This window comes from Pongo abelii, chromosome 3 (genome assembly GCF_028885655.2).
Source record: "Pongo abelii isolate AG06213 chromosome 3, NHGRI_mPonAbe1-v2.0_pri, whole genome shotgun sequence".
NCBI classification, from domain to species: Eukaryota; Metazoa; Chordata; class Mammalia; order Primates; family Hominidae; genus Pongo; species Pongo abelii.
In genome coordinates, this window is record NC_071988.2 from 190,479,999 (window position 1) to 190,498,324 (window position 18,326).

The 18,326-nt window shown below is 38.8% G+C and overlaps 1 protein-coding gene across 1 annotated transcript in view; it reads right to left on the reverse strand.

Annotated features, from left to right (window-relative positions):
• Window positions 1–528: 528 nt before the first annotated feature.
• The window catches only part of DDX60L (DExD/H-box 60 like), a 142,645-nt gene continuing 124,847 nt past the window's right edge, over window positions 529–18,326 (reverse strand). Inside the window, exon 38 of the mRNA XM_054554682.2 lies at window positions 529–2,697. Within this exon, the coding sequence (XP_054410657.1) occupies window positions 2,694–2,697 (4 nt within the window). The 3' untranslated portion in view covers window positions 529–2,693. The remainder of the gene's footprint in view (window positions 2,698–18,326) is intronic.

The following is an 18,326-nucleotide window of genomic DNA, read 5'->3' on the forward strand; positions in this document are numbered from 1 at the left end:
TCACAGAAAATGATAATGCAGTTATAGGAAACTTCACCCATACTTAAGCTAAATACTGATGGCTACAAACCAATACATTGCATATTTTAGTAACATTTGAAGTTGTGGATTATACTTTCAAAGGATTTTTAAAAATAATTCACTAGATATAATAAAGTAATTGATACATTAAATAGAAGTCTTTAAAAATTATATTAATACATGAAATGTATATATCTCTCTTTCAAAAACTTAAAACTTACCTAAGAAAACTACTATATAGTCTCTGGATGCTGGTTAAATTAAAACATTGCATTATAACACCACGTTGCTTTAAGTTACGTGTGAAATTTTCTTGCATCCAGTATATGAGGCTGATAGAGATTAATTTTAGGTTCACATATTTTTTGACATTTGCTATAATTGCTAATTGCCTATTAGTATGAAGACTACATACAAATGCAGAACACATATAAATTATTTCTAAAAGGTTATTTTTAATGGTTTAAAACCATTAAAAATCAAGTAAATCACTTTTGTACAGAAATTAAATCCTTATTACATGATAAATACCCCTTTCCATAATCAAATCTTATATAGATATGATTAAGAGCTTGAGAAATAGTCCATCGAATTAGAGGAAAGTTTCTACTGTTCAAATGAATTATGCAAAATGATAAAATCATGGATGACTCATTAAATTACTGCAATTATGGACAGGGGCTGAGAGATTTATTGGGCTAACAAGCAAATGTATTATTTACAGTCCTAGGAAACAAATTAGAAGACATACCTGCCTGGCACCAAAACCAACTCAAATCCAGTTTCACAACAAAAAAGATGTCATTCTCCCATATTAGAAAAAAAATCTTCACTTAATCTCATCAATGACTCCAACTATCACTCCATATCTCTGCTCCCTTTTATATGAAAACGAAAAACTTGTCTGTTCTTGCCTTCTTCACTTCTTCACCTCCCAGTCTTTCCTCAAACTACTCCATCAACATTTTTATCCTGATCACTCCCTTGTGAAACTGCTCTCTCACGGTAACCAACAACCTCCACACTGCTACATCCCTTCTCATCCTACTCAACGTCTACATAGTTGATTATTCCCTCTTCTTAAAACACATTCTACGCTTGACTTAAAGAACACCACCTTCTCCTTGTTTTTTTCCTACCTCACTGGCTACTTCTCAATCTTTTTTTCCAGCTCCTCAATTGATTTCTGACTTTAAAATGTTGGACTGAACAAAATTTCATCTCTCTTCCATTTATACTCACTCATGGTGATTTCACCAACTCCTATGGCTTTATGTATTATTTCTGTGCTAAATACTCCCATCTATTTATCTCAAGCCCTGGTCACTGCCTGAGTTCAAGCTATTCCTGGAATGTCTCATATGCTGCTCAGACTAGTTTGTTCCAAAACAGAACTCTTGAATCCTCCACATCCTCATACCTCCTCTTCTCTGTCTCTCTAAATAGTACTCACCCTATCACAAGGCAAAATTCTCCAGGTCATCCTTGTTTCCTCTCTTAACCTCCTAACCATTATATGGTTCATCAGCAAGTTCTTTCTTGAATTTTCCAGTTATCTGGAACTTCACTCAGAGTTAACCTAAATACTGATGGTCAAATACTGATGGTCAAATACTGATCCCTTCTAATTGTATCCAACCGATTCCAAGTTCCATGACTATCATAGTAACATGCTTCTCATCCCACCTCCTTCTCTCTATGCTCGTGTCACTGGAAACATCTTTTATAAATGCAAGTTAGATCATATTCATATCCTGGCCAAACTGTTCCAATGGCTTTCTTTAATATTTAGGTTTCACAGCCTACAAGATCCAACATTCCATCACCTTTCAAACCCCTCCACGCTCATCTTGCACTGTGCTCTTTTGTGCCACCTAGCTATGCTGGCCTTCTCTGTATAGCTTGACCAAAGTTCATTCTTTTCTCAGGAGCACTGACCAACTGTCACTTCTGCCTGGAAATTTCTTTCTCCCAAACAATTGCATAGCTAATTTCTTCTCCCACATTCTACATCACTCCCTATTGAGTCACAGACTCTATTACTACATAAAATTATATCATATGTTATATGTTTCTTTATTATCTTCCTACTTCATTAGAAGGCAAACTCCTTAAAAGCAATGACTTTTTTCTTTTGCTTATTTATGTCCATGTCTAGATCAGCACCTGACTCAGAGCAGGTGTTCAATGAACTAGAAACTCAACTGTTGTCAGTATTGTCTCTTCATGATGTATTTTTCTTCTTTGTGCCAACTCTACTTCTCTGACCCACAGCAGAGAGCTTTTCATCTACTGCTTTATTTGCTAAAGAAATATTCTCTCTGTTGGTATTTTCATGTCAAAAAAATTCCAGAAAAGGAACTCATTGAAAGAGAAATTTTACATTATTATAATAAATAGAGCATGAAATGCTGCCGGGGTTCCCTATGAAACCATAGTGCCAGCTTGCTCTTTAAAGTCAAAAACAAAAACACAAAACAGAACAGTGTCTGCTATTAGACCTACCTCAAATGTAATTATGATTGGACACAATTACTGTCAATAATTCCTACCCAAGAAGAGGTCTAAATAAAGAAGTTAGAAACAGATCCTCTTTTGAAACGGATACCAGGTTGCATCCCATCTCCTCTATTATTCTTTCAAAAAGAAGGGGTCAAAGATTGGCGGCTCATTCATCTGAAAAAAAAAAAAAAAAAATTTATCTTCCAGCCAAAGACTTGGAAATGTGGTAAAGGGTATAAAACAAGTAAAGAGTGAAAGCCAATTTGGTAATATATTAAGATTCTTTCTTATTCCAATGACAGAAATAAACCACTCTTACATTAAGCATATGGTAAAGATAAGAGATGGTAAAAATTTCTAGAGTCTCTGGGTCTGTATTTTTCTAAAACTGCTATCACTGTGATTTTTTAATATACTTTATTTTCAGAGCAGTTTTAGGTTCACAGAAAAACTGGAAGAAGAAATAGAGATTTCTTGTATACCCCATCCTAAAATATGCATAGCCTCTGAGACTATCAAAACCCTTATATGAAAGTAGTACATTTGTTACAATTGATGAACCTACAGTGAAAATCATAATCTCCCAAGTTTCATAGCTTACATTTGTGTTCACCTGTGATAGTGTACGTTCTATGAGTTTTGGCAAATTTGTAATGACATGTATCCACCATTACAGCATCACACATAGTAGTTTTACCGCTGCGAAAAAAAATCCTCCACCCATTCATCCCTCTCTCCTCTCAACCTCTGGTGATCAAAAATCCTTTGACTGTCTTCATAGTTTTGACTTTTCCCAAATCTCATATAAGTGGAATCACACAATATCTAGTCTTTTGAAATTGACCTTTTTCACTTAGTAATAATGTGCATTTAAAGGCCTTTCATGTGTTTTCAGGACTTCATGGCTCATTTCATTTTAGAGTTGAATAATATTCTATTGTCTGGATGTATCACGGTTTATTTATCCATTTACCTACTGAGGAATATCTTGGTCATTTTCCAAATTTTGAAAATTATGAATAAAGCCACATAAATACCCACGTGCATATTTTTGTGTAGGCATAAGTTTTCAACTCATTTGAGTAAATAACAAGGAGTACAATTTCTGGATTATATAAGAGTATATTTAGTTTTGCAAGAAACTGCCAAACTGTTTTCCAAAGTGTCTGTACCATTCTGTATTTCCACAAGCAAGTAATGAGCATTTCAGTCATTCCACATCCTTGCTAGCATTTGATAATGTTTTAGATTTTGGCCATTCTAATAGGTGTGTAGTGGTGTCTCATTGTTCTATTAACTTCCATTTTCCTGATAACACATGATGTTGAACATCTTTTCATATACTTGTTATCCATATATCTTTTTGGTGAAATGTCTATTCAAGTCTTTATTTATTCAGATTTTTTTTCATTTAAAACATTTTATTTAGCCCATAAAATCCAAACATATTTTGAAGAAAAATTCCCCAGACAAAATGACAGAAATAAACCTCTCTTCCATTAAGTATCATATACTTCCTGAGACTTTCCATTCAGCTTCATTTTTAGCTATTTCACCCTTGTAAGGAAGTATTCTGATAACCCCATCTCTCAGTCTTACATCATATATGGTCTGAAGGTCATAACTTTGAAATTTAAAGACTGTAAGATTATATTCTTTAATGTCTCTTTATTGAAGTTCTCCATGACATTTTCAAGTAGAGTACTATATTAGAATTTTGCATTTGCTGCTCCCAACCAAATTTTTACATTTACATTTTCTTTGGTTGTATTTTTTTATTGTTTAACTTTTAAGTTCAGGGGTACATATGCATGTTTGTTTTGTAGGTAAATTGTGCATTGTGGGGGTATGGATTATTTCATCACCCAGGTAATAAGCACAGTACCCAAAAGGTAGTTTTTCAATTCTCACCCACCTCCCACCCTCTACCCTCAAGTAGGCCGTGGTGTCTGTTGTTCCCTTTTTTGTATCCATAGGTACTCAATGTCTAACTCCCACTTAACAAGTGAGAACATGTGGTATTTGGTTTTTGGTTCCTGTGTTAGTTCACTTAGGATAATGGTCTCCAGCTCCATCCATGTTGCTGAAAATGACATAATCTCATTCTTTTTTGTGGTTGCATTGTATTCCATGGTATATATGCACCATTTTATCTTTACCAGTCCACCACTGATGGACATTTAGGTTAATTCCACATCTTTGCTACATGAATAGTGCTGTGATAAATATATGTATGCATGTGTTTTAATGGTAGAGTGAATTATATTTCTTTGGGTATATACCCAATAATGGGATTGCTGGGTCAAATGGTAATTCTAAGTTTTTTGAGAAATTGCCAAACTGCTTTCTGAAATAGTTGAACTAATTTACATTTCCACCAGCAGTGTATAATTGTTCCCTTTTCTACATGACTTTGCCAACATCTGTTATTTTTTGACTTCTTAATAATAGCCATTCTGACTGATGCAAGATAGTATCTCATTGTAGTTTTAATTTTCATTTCTCCCAACATAAGTAATGTTAAGCATTCCTTCACATGTTTGTTGGCTGCGTGTATGTCTTCTTTTGAGAAGTGTCTGTGTCCATTTTAGATCTTTCCTGCTTTCTCTTGTGGGCATTTAGTGCTATAAATTTCCCTCTACACACTGCTTTAAATGTGTCCCAGAGATTCAGGTATGTTGTGTCTTTGTTCTCATTGGTTTCAAAGAACACCTTTATTTCTGCCTTTATTTCGTTATTTACCCAGTAGTCATTCAGAAGCAGGTTGTTCAGTTTCCATGTAGTTGTGCGGTTTTGAGTGAGTTTCTTAATCCTGAGTACTAGTTTGATTGCACTGTGGTCTGAGAGACAGTTTGTTGTGATTTCTGTTCTTTTACATTTGCTGAGGAGTGCTTTACTTCCAACTATGTGGTCAATTTTGGAATAAGTGCGGTGTGGTGCTGAGAAGAGTGTATATTCTGTTGATTTGGGGTGGAGAGTTCTGTAGATGTCTATTAGGTCTGCTTGGTGCAGAGCTGAGTTCAATTCCTGGATATCCTTGTTAACTTTCTGTCTTGTTCATCTGTCTAATGTTGAGAGTGGGGTGTTAAAGTCTGCCATTATGATTGTGTGGGAGTCTAAGTCTCTTTGCAGGTTTCTAAGGGCTTGCTTTATGAATCTGGGTGCTCCTGTATTGGGTGCATATAAATTTAGGATAGTTAGCTTTTCTTGTTGAATTGATCCCTTTACCGTTATGTAATGGTCTTCTTTGTCTCTTTTCATCTTTGTTGGTTTAAAGTCTGTTTTGTCAGAGACTAGGATTGCAACCCCTGCCTTTTTTTGTTTTCCATTTGCTTGGTAGATCTTCCTCCATCCCTTTATTTTGAGCCTATGTGTGTCTCTGCACATGAGATGGGTCTCCTGAATATGGCACACTGATGGGTCTTGACTCTTTATCCAATTTGCCAGTCTGTGTCTTTTAATTGGGGCATTTAGCTCATTTACATTTAAGGTGAATATTGTTATGCGTGAATTTGATCTGTCATTATGATGTTAGCTGGTTATTTTGCTCATTAGTTGATGCAGTTTCTTCCTAACGTCGATGGTCTTTACAATTTGGCATGTTCTTGCATGGCTGGTACTGGTTGTTCCTTCCCATGTTTAGTGTTTCCTTCAGGAGCTCTTGTAAGGCAGGCCTGGTGGTGAAAAAATCTTTCAGCATTTGCTTGTCTGTAAAGGATTTTACTTCTCCTTCACTTATGAAGCTTAGTTTAGCTGGATATGAAATTCTGGGTTGAAAATTCTTTTCTTTAAGAATGTTGAATATTGGTCCCCACTCTCTTCTGGCTTGTAGAGTGAGTTTCTGCCGAGAGATCCGCTGTTAGTTTGATGGGCTTCCCTTTGTGGGTAACCCGACCTTTCTCTCTGGCTGCCCTTAACATTTTTTCCTTCATTTCAACTTTGGTGAATCTGACAATTAGGTGTCTTGGGGTTGCTCTTCTCGAGGAGTATCTTTGTGGCATTCTCTGTATTTCCTGAATTTGAATGTTGGCCTGCCTTGCTAGGTTGGGGAAGTTCTCCTGGATAATATCCTGAAGAGTGTTTTCCAACTTGTTCCATTCTCCCCATCACTTTCAGGTACACCAATCAGATATAGATTTGGTCTTTTCACATAGTCCCATATTTCTTGGAGGCTTTGTTCATTTCTTTTTACTCTTTTTTCTCTAAACTTCTCTTCTCGCTTCATTTCATTCATTTGCTCTTCAATCACTGATACCCTTTCTTCCACTTGATCGAATCGGCTACTGAAGCTTGTGCATGCGTCACGTAGTTCTCATGCCATGGTTTTCAGCTCCATCAGGTCATTTAAGGTCTTCTCTATGCTGTTTATTCTAGTTAACCATTCGTCTAATCGATTTTCAAGGTTTTTAGCTTCTTTGCGATGGGTTCGAACATCCTCCTTTAGCTCGGAGAAGTTTGTTATTACCAATCTTCTGAAGCCTACTTCTGTCAACTCGTCAAAGTCATTCTCCTTCCAGCTTTGTTCCATTGCTGGCGAGGAGCTGCGTTCCTTTGGAGGAGAAGAGGTGCTCTGATTTTTAGAATTTTCAGCTTTTCTGCTCTGGTTTCTCCCCATCTTTGTGGTTTTATCTACCTTTGGTTTTTGATGATGGTGACCTACAGATGGGGCTTTGGTGTGGATGTCCTTTTTGTTGGTATTGATTCTATTCCTTTCTGTTTGTCACTTTTCCTTCTAACAGTCAGGACCTTCAGCTTCAGGTCTGGTGGAGTTTGCTGGAGGACCACTCCAGACACTGTTTGCCTGGGTATCACCAGCGGAGGCTGCAGAACAGCAAATATTGCAGAACAGCAAATGTTGCTGCCTGATCCTTCCTCTGGAAGCTTCGTCTCAGAGGGATACTCAGCTGTATTAGGTGTCAATCATCCCCTACTGGGAGGTGTCTCCCAGTTAGGCTACTCGGGGGTCAGGGACCCACTTGAGGAGGCAGTCTGTCCATTCTCAGATGTCAAACATCATGCTGGGAGAACAACTACTCCCTTCACAGCTGTCAGACAGGGACATTTAAGCCTGTAGAAGTTTCTGCTGTCTTTTGTTCAGCTATGCCCTGCCCCCAGAGGTGGAGTGTACAGAGGCAGACAGGCCTCATCGAGCTGCATGGGCTCCACCCAGTTCGAGCTTCCTGGCCTGGTTTTTTGAAAAGATCAACAAAATTGATAGACCGCTAGCAAGACTAATGAAGAAAAGGGAAAAGAATCAAATAGATGCAATAAAAAATGATAAAGGGAATATCACCACCGATCCCACAGAAATACAAACTACTATCAAAGAATACTATAAACACCTCTATGCAAATAAACTAGAAAATCTAGAAGAAATGGATAAATTCCTGGACACATACACCCTCCCAAGACTAAACCAGGAAGAAGTTGAATCCCTGAATAGACCAATAACAGGCTCTGAAATTGAAGCAACAATTAATAGCCCACCAATCAAAAAAAGTCCAGGACCAGACAGAGTCACAGCTGAATTCTACCAGAGGTACAAAGAAGAGCTGGTACCATTCCTTCTGAAACTATTCCATCAATAGAAAAAGAGGGAATCCTCCCTAACTCATTTTATGAGGTCAGCATCATCCTGATACCAAAGCCTGGCAGAGACACAACAGAAAAAGAATTTTGGACCAATATCCCCGATGAACATCGATGTAAAAATCCTCCATAAAATACTGGCAGACTGAATCCAGCAGCACATCCAAAAGCTTGTCCACCATGATCAAGTTGGCTTCATCCCTGGGATGCAAGGCTGGTTCAACACATGCAAATCAATAAACATAATCCATCATATAAACAGAACCAAAGACAAAAACCACATGATTATCTCAATAGATGCAGAAAAGGCCTTTGACAAAATTCAACAACACTTCATGCTAAAAACTCTCAATAAACTAGGTTTTGATGGGATGTATCTCAAAATAATAAGAGCTATTTATGACAAACCCACAGCCAATATCATACTGAATGGGCAAAAACTGGAAGCATTCCCTTTGAAAACTGGCACAAGACAGGGGTGCCCTCTCTCACCACTCATATTCAACATGCTGCTGGAAGTTCCAGCCAGGGCAATCAGGCAGGAGAAAGAAATAAAGGGTATTCAATTAGGAAAAGTGGAAGTCAAATTGTCCCTGTTTGCAGATGACATGATTGTAAATTTAGAAAACCTCATCGTCTGAGCCCAAAATCTCCTTAAGCTGATAAGCAACTTCAGCAAAGTCTTAGGAAACAAAATCAATGTGCAAAAATCACAAGCATTCCTATACACCAACAACAGACAAACAGAGAGCCAAATCATGAGTGAACTCCCACTCACAATTGCTTCAAAGAGAATAAAATACCTAGGAATCCAACTTACAAGGGATGTGAAGGACCTCTTCAAGGAGAACTGCAAATCACTGCTCAATGAAATAAAAGAGGACACAAACAAATGGAAGAACATCCCATGCTCATGGATAGGAAGAATCAATATCGTGAAAATGGCCATACTGCCCAAGGTAATTTATAGATTCACCACCATCCCCATCAAGCTACCAATGACTTTCTTTACAGAATTGGAAAAAACTACTTTAAAGTTCATATGGAACCAAAAAAGAGCCTGCATTACCAAGACAACCTAAGCAAAAAGAACAAAGCTGGAGGCATCATGCTACCTGACTTCAAACTATACTTCAAGGCTACAGTAACCAAAACAGCATGGTACTGGTACCAAAACAGAGATATAGACCAATGGAACAGAACAGAGCCCTCAGAAATAATACCGCACATCTACAACCATCTGATCTTTGACAAACCTGACAAAAACAAGAAATGTGGAAACGATTCCCTATTTAATAAATGGTGCTGGGAAAACTGGCTAGCCATATGTATAAAGCTGAAACTGGATCCCTTCCTTACACCTTATACAAAAATTAATTCAAGATGGATTAAAGACTTTAATGTTAGACCTAAAACCATAAAAACCCTAGAAGAAAACCTAGGCAATACCATTCAGGACATAGGCATGGGCAAGGACTTCATAACTAAAACACCAAAAGCAATGGCAACAAAAGCCAAAATAGACAAATGAGATTTAATTAAACTAAAGAGCTTCTGCACAGCAAGAGAAACTACCATCAGAGTGAACAGGCAACCTACAGAATGGGAGAAAATTTTTACAATCTATCCATCTGGCAAAGGGCTAATATCCAGAATCTACAAAGAACTTAAACAAATTTATAAGAAAAAATCAAACAACCCCATCAAAAAGTGGGCAAAGAATATGAACAGACACTTCTCAAAAGGACATTTATGCAGCCAACAGACAATGAAAAAATGCTCATCATCGCTGGTCACCAGAGAAATGCAACTCAAAATCACAATGAGAGATACCATCTCACACGAGTTAGAATGGCGATCATTGAAAAGTCAGGAAACAACAGGTGCTGGAGAGGATGTGGAGAAATAGGAACACTTTTACACTGTTGGTAGGAGTGTAAACGAGTTCAACCATTGTGGAAGACAGTGTGGCGATTCCTCAAAGATCTAGAACTAGAAATACCATTTGACCTAGCCATCCCATTACTGTGTATATACCCAAAAGATTATAAATCATGTTACTATAAAGACACATGCACATGTATGTTTACTGTGGCACTATTCACAATAGCAAAGACTTGGAATCAACCCAAATGTCCATCAATGATAGACTGGATTAAGAAAATGTGGCACATATACACCACAGAATACTATGCAGCCATAAAAAAGGATGAGTTCATGTCCTTTGTAGGGACATGGATGAAGCTGGAAACTATCATTCTGAGCAAACTATCGCACGGACAGAAAACCAAACACCGCATGTTCTCACTCATAGGTGGGAACTGAACAATGAGAACACTCGCACACAGGGTGGGGAACATCACACACCAGGGCCTGTCATGGGATGCAGGGAGTGGGGAGGGACGGCATTAAGAGAAATACCTGTTGTAAATGACGAGTTAATGGGTGCAGCACACCAACATGGCACATGTATTCATATGTAACAAACCTGCACATTGTGCACATGTACCCTAGAACTTGAAGTATAATAATAAAAAAAAAAGAGAAGTGTCTGTGTCTTTTGCCCACTTTTTAACAGGATGTTGTTTTTTTGCTTGTAAATTTAAGTTCTTTACAGATGCTGAATATTAGACCTTTGTCAGATGCATAGTTGAAAATATTTTTTCCCATTCTGTTAGGTTGTCTGTTTACTCTGCTGATGGTTTCTTTTGCTGTGCAGAAGCTCTTTAGTTTGACTAGGTCCCATTTGTTGATTTTTATTTTTGTTGCAACAGCTTTTGGTGTATTTGTCATGAAATCCTTACCTGATCCTATGTCCAGAATGGTATTTTCTTTGTTATCTTCCAGGGTTTTTATAGTTTTATGTTTTACACTTAAGTCTTTAATCCTTCTTCAGTTGATTTTTGTAGGTGGTATAATGTAGGGGTCCAGGTTCAATCTTTTGCATATGGCTACTCAGTTATCTTAGTACCATTTATTGAAGGTGGAGTATTTTCACCATTGCTTGTTTTTGCCAACTTCATTGACCATCAGATGGTTGTAGGTTTGTAGCAGTTTTTCTGGGCTCTCTATTCAGTTCCATTGTTCTATGTGTCTGTTTTTGTATCAGTACCACACTGATTAGTTACTGTAGTTTTGTAGTATAGTTTTGAAGTCAGTCAGTGTGACACTTCCAGCTTTGTTCTCTTTGCTTAAGATTGCCTTGGCTATTCGGGTTCTTTTTTTGGTTCCATATTAATTTTACAATATTTTTTCTAATTCTGTTAAGAATGTCATTGGTTTGATGAAATAGCATTGAATCTATAAATTGCTTTGGGCAGTATGGCCATTTTAACAATATTGATTCTTCCTTCCATGAGCAATTACTGTTTTTCCATTTGTTTGTGTCATCTCTGATTTCTTTTAGCAGTGTTTCGTAATTCTCATTGTAGAGGTCTTTCACCTTCCTGGGTAGTTGTATTCCTAGAAATTTTATTCTTATTGTGGTCATTTTTTTTTTTTGAGACAGAGTTTCACTCCTTTTGCCCAGGCTGGAGTGCAATGGCACAACCTCTGCCTCCCAGGTTCAAGCGATTCTCCTGCCTCAGCCTCCCAAGTAGCTGGGATTACAGGTGCCTGCCACCAAGCCCCACTAATTTTTTGTATTTTTCGTAGAGATGGGGTTTCACCACGTTGGCCAGGATGGTCTCAATCTCTTGACCTCATGATCTGCCCACCCTGACCTGCCAAAGTGTTGGGATTACAGGCGTGAGCCACCGCACCCGGCCTGTGGTAATCATAAATGGGATTGCAATCTGGATTTGGCTCTAGCTTGGATGTTATTGGTATATAGAAATGTTGCTGATTTTGCTACATTGATTTTGTATCTTGAAACTTTGCTGAAGTTGTTTATCAGAACAAGGAGCTTTTGGGCAGAGACTGTGGGGTTTTCTGGGTATAGAATCATATTGTCTTCAAACAGAGGTAGTTTGACTTCCTCTCTTCCTGTTTGGATGTCTTTTTTTTTTTCTCTTGCCTGATTCCTCTGGCTAGGATTTCCAGTACTATGTCAAATAGGAGTCATGGGAGAGAGCATTTTTATCTTGTTCTGCTTTTCAAGGAGAATGCTTCTAGCTTTTGCCCATTCTGTATGTTGGCTATGGGTTTGTCATAGATGAGTCTTATTATTTTGAAGTCTGTTCCTTCAATGCATAATCGAGGGTTTTAACATGAAAGGATATTGAATTTTATTGAAGGCATTTTCTTCATCTATTGAGATAATTATTTGTTTTTTTATTTTAATTCTGTGTATGTGGTAAATCACATTTGCTGATTTGCACATTTTGAACCAACCTTGCATCCCAGGGATGAAGCCTACTTGATCATGGGGGAATAGCTTTTTGATGTGCTGCTGAATTTGTTTTGCTAGTATTTTGTTAAGGATTTCTGCATCTATGTTCACCAAGAATATTGGTCTCAAGTTTTCTTTTTTTGGTATCAGGATGATCCTGGCCTCATAAAATGAGTTAGGGAGAAGTCTTTCCTCAATTTTTTGAAACAGTTTCAGTAGAAATGGTACAAGCTATTTTTTATATATCTGATAGAATTTGACTGCGAATCCGTCTGGTCCTGGGCTCTTTGTGGTTGGTAGGCTTTTTATTAGTGATTCAATTTTGGAACTCATTATTGGTCTATTCCTGTCCTGGACCAAGTTATTTCTTCCTAGTCCATTCCTGGGAGGTTGTATGTTCCCAGGATTTTATCCTTTTCTTCTAGGTTTTCTACTTTGTGTGCATAGAGGTGTTTACGGTCACCTCTGTTGAGTTTTTTTTTAATATTTCTGCATGATTAGTGGTAATGCCCCTTTTGTCATTTTTTTCTTTATTGGTCTAGCTAGTGATTTATCAATGTTACTTATTCTCTCAAAGAATCAATTATTAGATTCATTGATCTTCTGTGTGGTTTTCTACATCTCAATTTCCTTCAGTTCAGCACTGATTGTGGTTATTTCTTGTCTTCTGCTAGCTTTGGGGCTGGTTTGCTCATTTCTCTAGTTCCTCTGGGTGTGATGTTAGGTTGTTAATTAGAGATCTTTTTAACTTTTTGATGTGAGCATTCAGTGCTATAAACTTCCCTCGTAACACTGCTTTAGCTGTGTCCCAGAGATTCTGGTATGTTGTATCTTTGTAATCTTTGGTTTCAAAGAATTTCTTGATTTCCACCTTAATTTCATTGTTTACCCAAAAAGTCATTCAGGGACAGGTTCTTTAAATTCTATGCTTTTATGTGATTTTCTTAGTATTGATGTATATTTTATTGCACTATGGTCTGAGAGTGTGGTTGGTATGACTTTTTTTTTCTTTTAAATTTACTGAGGACTATTTTATGGCCAATTGTGCAGCAAATTTTAGAGTATGTGCCATGTGCAGATGAAAAGAACGCATATTCTGTCGTTTTGGGGTGGAGGGTTCTGTAGATATCTGTTAGGCCCATTTGGTCAAATGTCAAGTTTTGATACCGAATGTCTTTGCTAGTTTTCTGCCTCAGTGATCTGTCTAATACTGTCAGTGGGGTATTGAACTCTCCCATCATTCCTGTGTGGTTATCTAAGTCTCTTCACAGGTCTGTAAGAATTTGCTTTATAAATCTAGGTGCTCCTGTCTCGGGTGCATCTATATTTAGGATAATTAGGTCTTCTTGTTGAATTAACCCCTTTACCATTATGTAATATTGACATGGTTTGGCTCTGTGTCCCTACTCAAATCTCATCTCGAGTTGTAATCCCCACATGTCAAGAGAGAGCCTGGTGGGTGGTGATTGGATCATGGGGGCAGGTTCCCCATATGCTGTTCTCATGAGTTCCCACGAAATAGTGCGTTCTCATGAGATCTGATGGTTTAAAAGTGTGTGACAGTTCCCCTTCACTCTCTCTTTCTCTCCTGCCACAATGTAAGATGTGCCTTGATTCCTCTTTGCCTTCTTCCATGATGGTAAGTTTCCTGAGGCCTCACCAGCCATGCAGAACTGAGTCAATGAAACCTCTTTTCTGGCCAGGCACGGTGGCTCACACCTGTAATCCCAGCATTTTGGGAGGCCAAGGCAGGTGAATCACCTGAGGTCAGGAGTTCAAGACCAGCCTGGCCAACATGGTGAAACCCCGTCTCCACTAAAAATGCAAAAATTAGCTGGGCATGGTGGTGGATGCCTGTAATCCCAGCTACTTGGGAGGCTGAGGCAGGAGAATTGCTTGAACCCCAGAGGCAGAGGTTGCAGTGAGTCAAGATCACACCATTGCCCTCCAGCCTGGGCGACAAGAGTGAAACTCCCATCTCAAAACAACAACAACAACAACAACCACCACCACCAACAACAACAACAAAAAAACAACAAAAAAGCACTTTTCTTTATAAATTACCCAGTCTCACGCAGTTTTTTATAGCAGTGTGAAAATGGACTAATACAAATATTCTTTTTTTTTCCTGGCACAGGGTCTCACTCCATCACTTACTACAATCTCTGCCTCCTGGGTTCAAGTGATTTGCATGCCTCAGCCTCCCAAATAGCTGGGATTACAGGTGCCTATCACCACGCCTGGCTAATTTTTGTATTTTTAGTAGAGACAGGGTTCTACCATGTTGTCCAGGTTGGTCTTGATATCCTGGCCTCGAGTATCCACACACCTTGGCTTCCCAAAGTGCTAGGATTACAGGCATGAGCCACCATACCTGGCCTTGTCCTTTTTTACTGTTCATTTAAAGGCTGTTTTGTCTAAAATTAGAATACCAATCCCTGCTATTTTTCTGTTTTCCATTTATATGGTAGGTTTTTCCCCATCTCTTCACTTTGAACCTACTGGTGTCACTGCCTGTGAGATGGGTTTCTTATAAACAGCATACAGTTGGGTCTTGCTTCTTTATCCAACTTGCCACTCTGTGCCTTTTAATTGGGGCATTAGCCCATTTACATTCAAGGTTATTATTGACATGTGCAGATTTTAAACTGCACATGTCTGACTGAGATATTTCAGATAACTGTTCTGCAGTCTCTGAGATTCTTTCCTCAGCTTGGTCGATTCTGCTATTAATACTTGCAATTGTATTCTGAAATTCTTGAAGTGAGTTTTTCAGCTCTTTCAATTCAGTTTGGTTCTTTCTTAAATGGCCCTTTTGTCTTTATCTCATGTATTGTTTTCTTATATTCCTTAGAGTGCCAGGACTAGGTTTTGACTTTCTCTTGAATGTTGATGACCTTCATTTCTATTGTGTTGTTAGCTGGTTATTATGCAGACTTGATTGTGTAGTTGCTTTACAGTGTCAATGGTCTATGTACTTAAGTGTGTTTTGTGGTGACCGTAACAGTCTTTCCTTTCCATATTTAAAGCATTCCCTAAAAGACCTCTTGGAAGGCAGGCCTCATGGTAACCAACTTCCATAGTATTTGCTTGTCTGAAAAGGATCTTATTTCTCCTTCACTTATGAAAGTTAGTGTAGCTAGACATGAAATTCTTCAGTGGAATGTATTTTCTTTAAGATTGCTGAATATAGGCCCCCAATATCTTCTGGCTTGTAGAGTTTCTGCTGAAAGGTCTGCTGTTAGTTTAATGGGGTTCCCTTTGTAACTGACCTTCCCCTTCTCTAGAACTGCCTTTAACAATTTTTTTCTTTCATTTTGAACTTAGAGAATCTGATGGCAATGTGTCTTGGTGATTGTCATCTTGTATAGTATCATAAAGGGGTTCTCTGTATTTACTGGATTTGAATGTTGGCCACTCTAAAAAAGTTGAGGAAATGTGCATGGATGATACCCTTAGATATGCTTTCCAAGTTGTTGTTTTCACTCCCTCTCTTTCAGGGACAAGAATGAGCCATAGATTTGGTCTCTTCACATAATCCCATATTTCTTGGAGGCTTTGTTCATTCTTTGTTGTTTTTTCTTTATTTTTGTCTGACTGAGATAGTTCAGGTAACTGTTCTGCAATCTCTGAGGTTCTTTCCTCAGCTTGGTTGATTCTGCTGTTAATACTTGCAATTGTATTCTGAAATTCTTGAAGTGAGTTTTTCAGCTCTATCAATTCAGTTTGGTTCTTTCTTAATATGACCCTTTTGTCTTTATCTCCTATATTGTTTTCTTATATTCCTTAGAGTGCTAAGATTGGGTTTTGACTTTCTCTTGAATGCTGATGACCTTCATTCCTTATCCATGGTCTGAATTCTATTTCTGACATTTCAGCCATTTCAGCATAGTTAAGAACCATTGCTGGGAAACTAGTGTAGTTGTTTGAAGACAAGAAGATACTCTGGATTTTTGGGTTGTCAGAGTTCTTGAGATGGTTCTTTCTCATCTGTGTGGACTGATATTCCTAAAGTCTTTGACATTGCTATCCTTTAGATGGGCTTTTTTGCTTTCATCTTCTTTGATGCCCTTGGGGGTTTGATTATGACATAATGTGGGTTCAGTCTACTGTTTTTAATTCTAGTCTGCTCCTGGGTCTTGCAGGAGCCCCTTCTGATTACTGCCTCCATGCCCATGTTTCTTTTGTTGTGTGTTCTGGTCCACAACACTCCCTCAGGGAGGGACTCCTGTTGGCAGACAGGCTGAATCCTTGCGTGTCAGCCTTAATCTGCTGTCCAAATGCTTCCTGGGAGAACACAGGGTTGCACCTGCCCAGAGAGTTCAGGCAGAAGTGGTACCATTGGGTGGGAAGCTCTAGCAGATGTGGGCCATCTGGCTATGAGAAGCTGGGGTAGGTAGAGCTGCCCACCCTGCCTTTCGATTGTTTCCAGAGTAACAGGAGGCTAGGCCCCTCACTTAATTCAGGCAGTGTAGGACTCTGGTCCAGAAGCTGGAGCTGGCATGGTTCCCCTGGTTATCAGTGACGGGGATAGGTGGGTTCACCAATCCTGACAGCTGGGTGCTTCCTAGAACAAGAGGCTGTGCCCTAGGGCTGAGTTCACACAAGTGTGACCACTGGGTCAGAAGCTCTAGCAAGCATAGCCCTTCTGGCTATGAGTGAAAAGGGTAGGTGAGGTAGCCCATCCTGCCATCTGGGCATTTCCTGGGACAATGGGAGGCTGCAGCTGCCAATTGAGTTCAAATCAAAGCAGGACCACTGGGCCAGAAGCTAGCACCAGCACTGACCCCCATTTGGCAGGTAGGGTGGAGCAGTCTTACTACTCCCAGGCACTACAACTACGGCCTCCATTGGAGCTACCATGTCAGATTCTGGTCTGCTATGGGGCCCAAGGCTTGTAGATGTCCCCTTTGTCTCAAGAGTTGCCCCGACTAAATTTCCAGGTGGTTCTATGCCTCAGCCTAGAAGCAGGGTAGGGGAAATGTGGACGGGAGGAGGCAGGCAGGGAGATTATCTCATTTCCAGTTTTGCACAGGTGCCTGTGAAGAGCATGAGTCACCCAGGGGTCTCTTACTCACTTACCCTTTCCCATGTCAGAGAGGTTCTTCTGGCTCTATGATGAGCCCAGACAGGCTGGTGCCTGGTGTCACGACTCTCTGCTCTGTCTCCCTGCTACCTTGATGGATTCCAGTGTGGTTTCTTTAATGATCAGCCTTCAGGGTGAGTTTTCACTAGCTACTTTGTTTCCTTTCCATGAGAGTGGTGCTTCTAGTCTGCCATCTTAACCCAATCCCCTTGAAGATTTTTATTTTGAAAAGGTAAATCATCGATTTAATTTCACTGGATGTTTCATATAAAGATATTGTCTTCAAATACTAATTACATTTGCAAAGCAAAAGAAGAACAAAAACAATATGTATAATCATCATTTAGACTCTGAATTTCAGAATTTTTATCAAAAAGGGGAACATTTTTAGTAATATATTAGGTCAAACCTAAGTTGACTAAAATTATCTAACTGAATTCTTAGCCTAAGCAAAAATCTCATGAATCCATTTTATTTCTTTTTATATTTTATGTTGCCTTTTTGCAAGAAAACAATTTATAGAAATTCCAGAATTTTATTTAAGAGGGTATTGTTTCAGTTAGGGGTCTCCAGAGAAACAGCAACAATAGAACATATACAGAGAGATATGAGGAGATTTATTTTAGGAATTCGCTCATGTAGTTATAAAAGTCAAGAAGTTCCGTGATCTGCCACCTGCAAGCTGGAGAAACAGGAAAGCAGGAAGTATAATTCAGTCCCAGCCCAAAGAACTGAGGATTGGCAATGGAGCCTGTGGGTTACCAATGGTGTATGTCCCACTCTGAGTCCAAAAGCCCC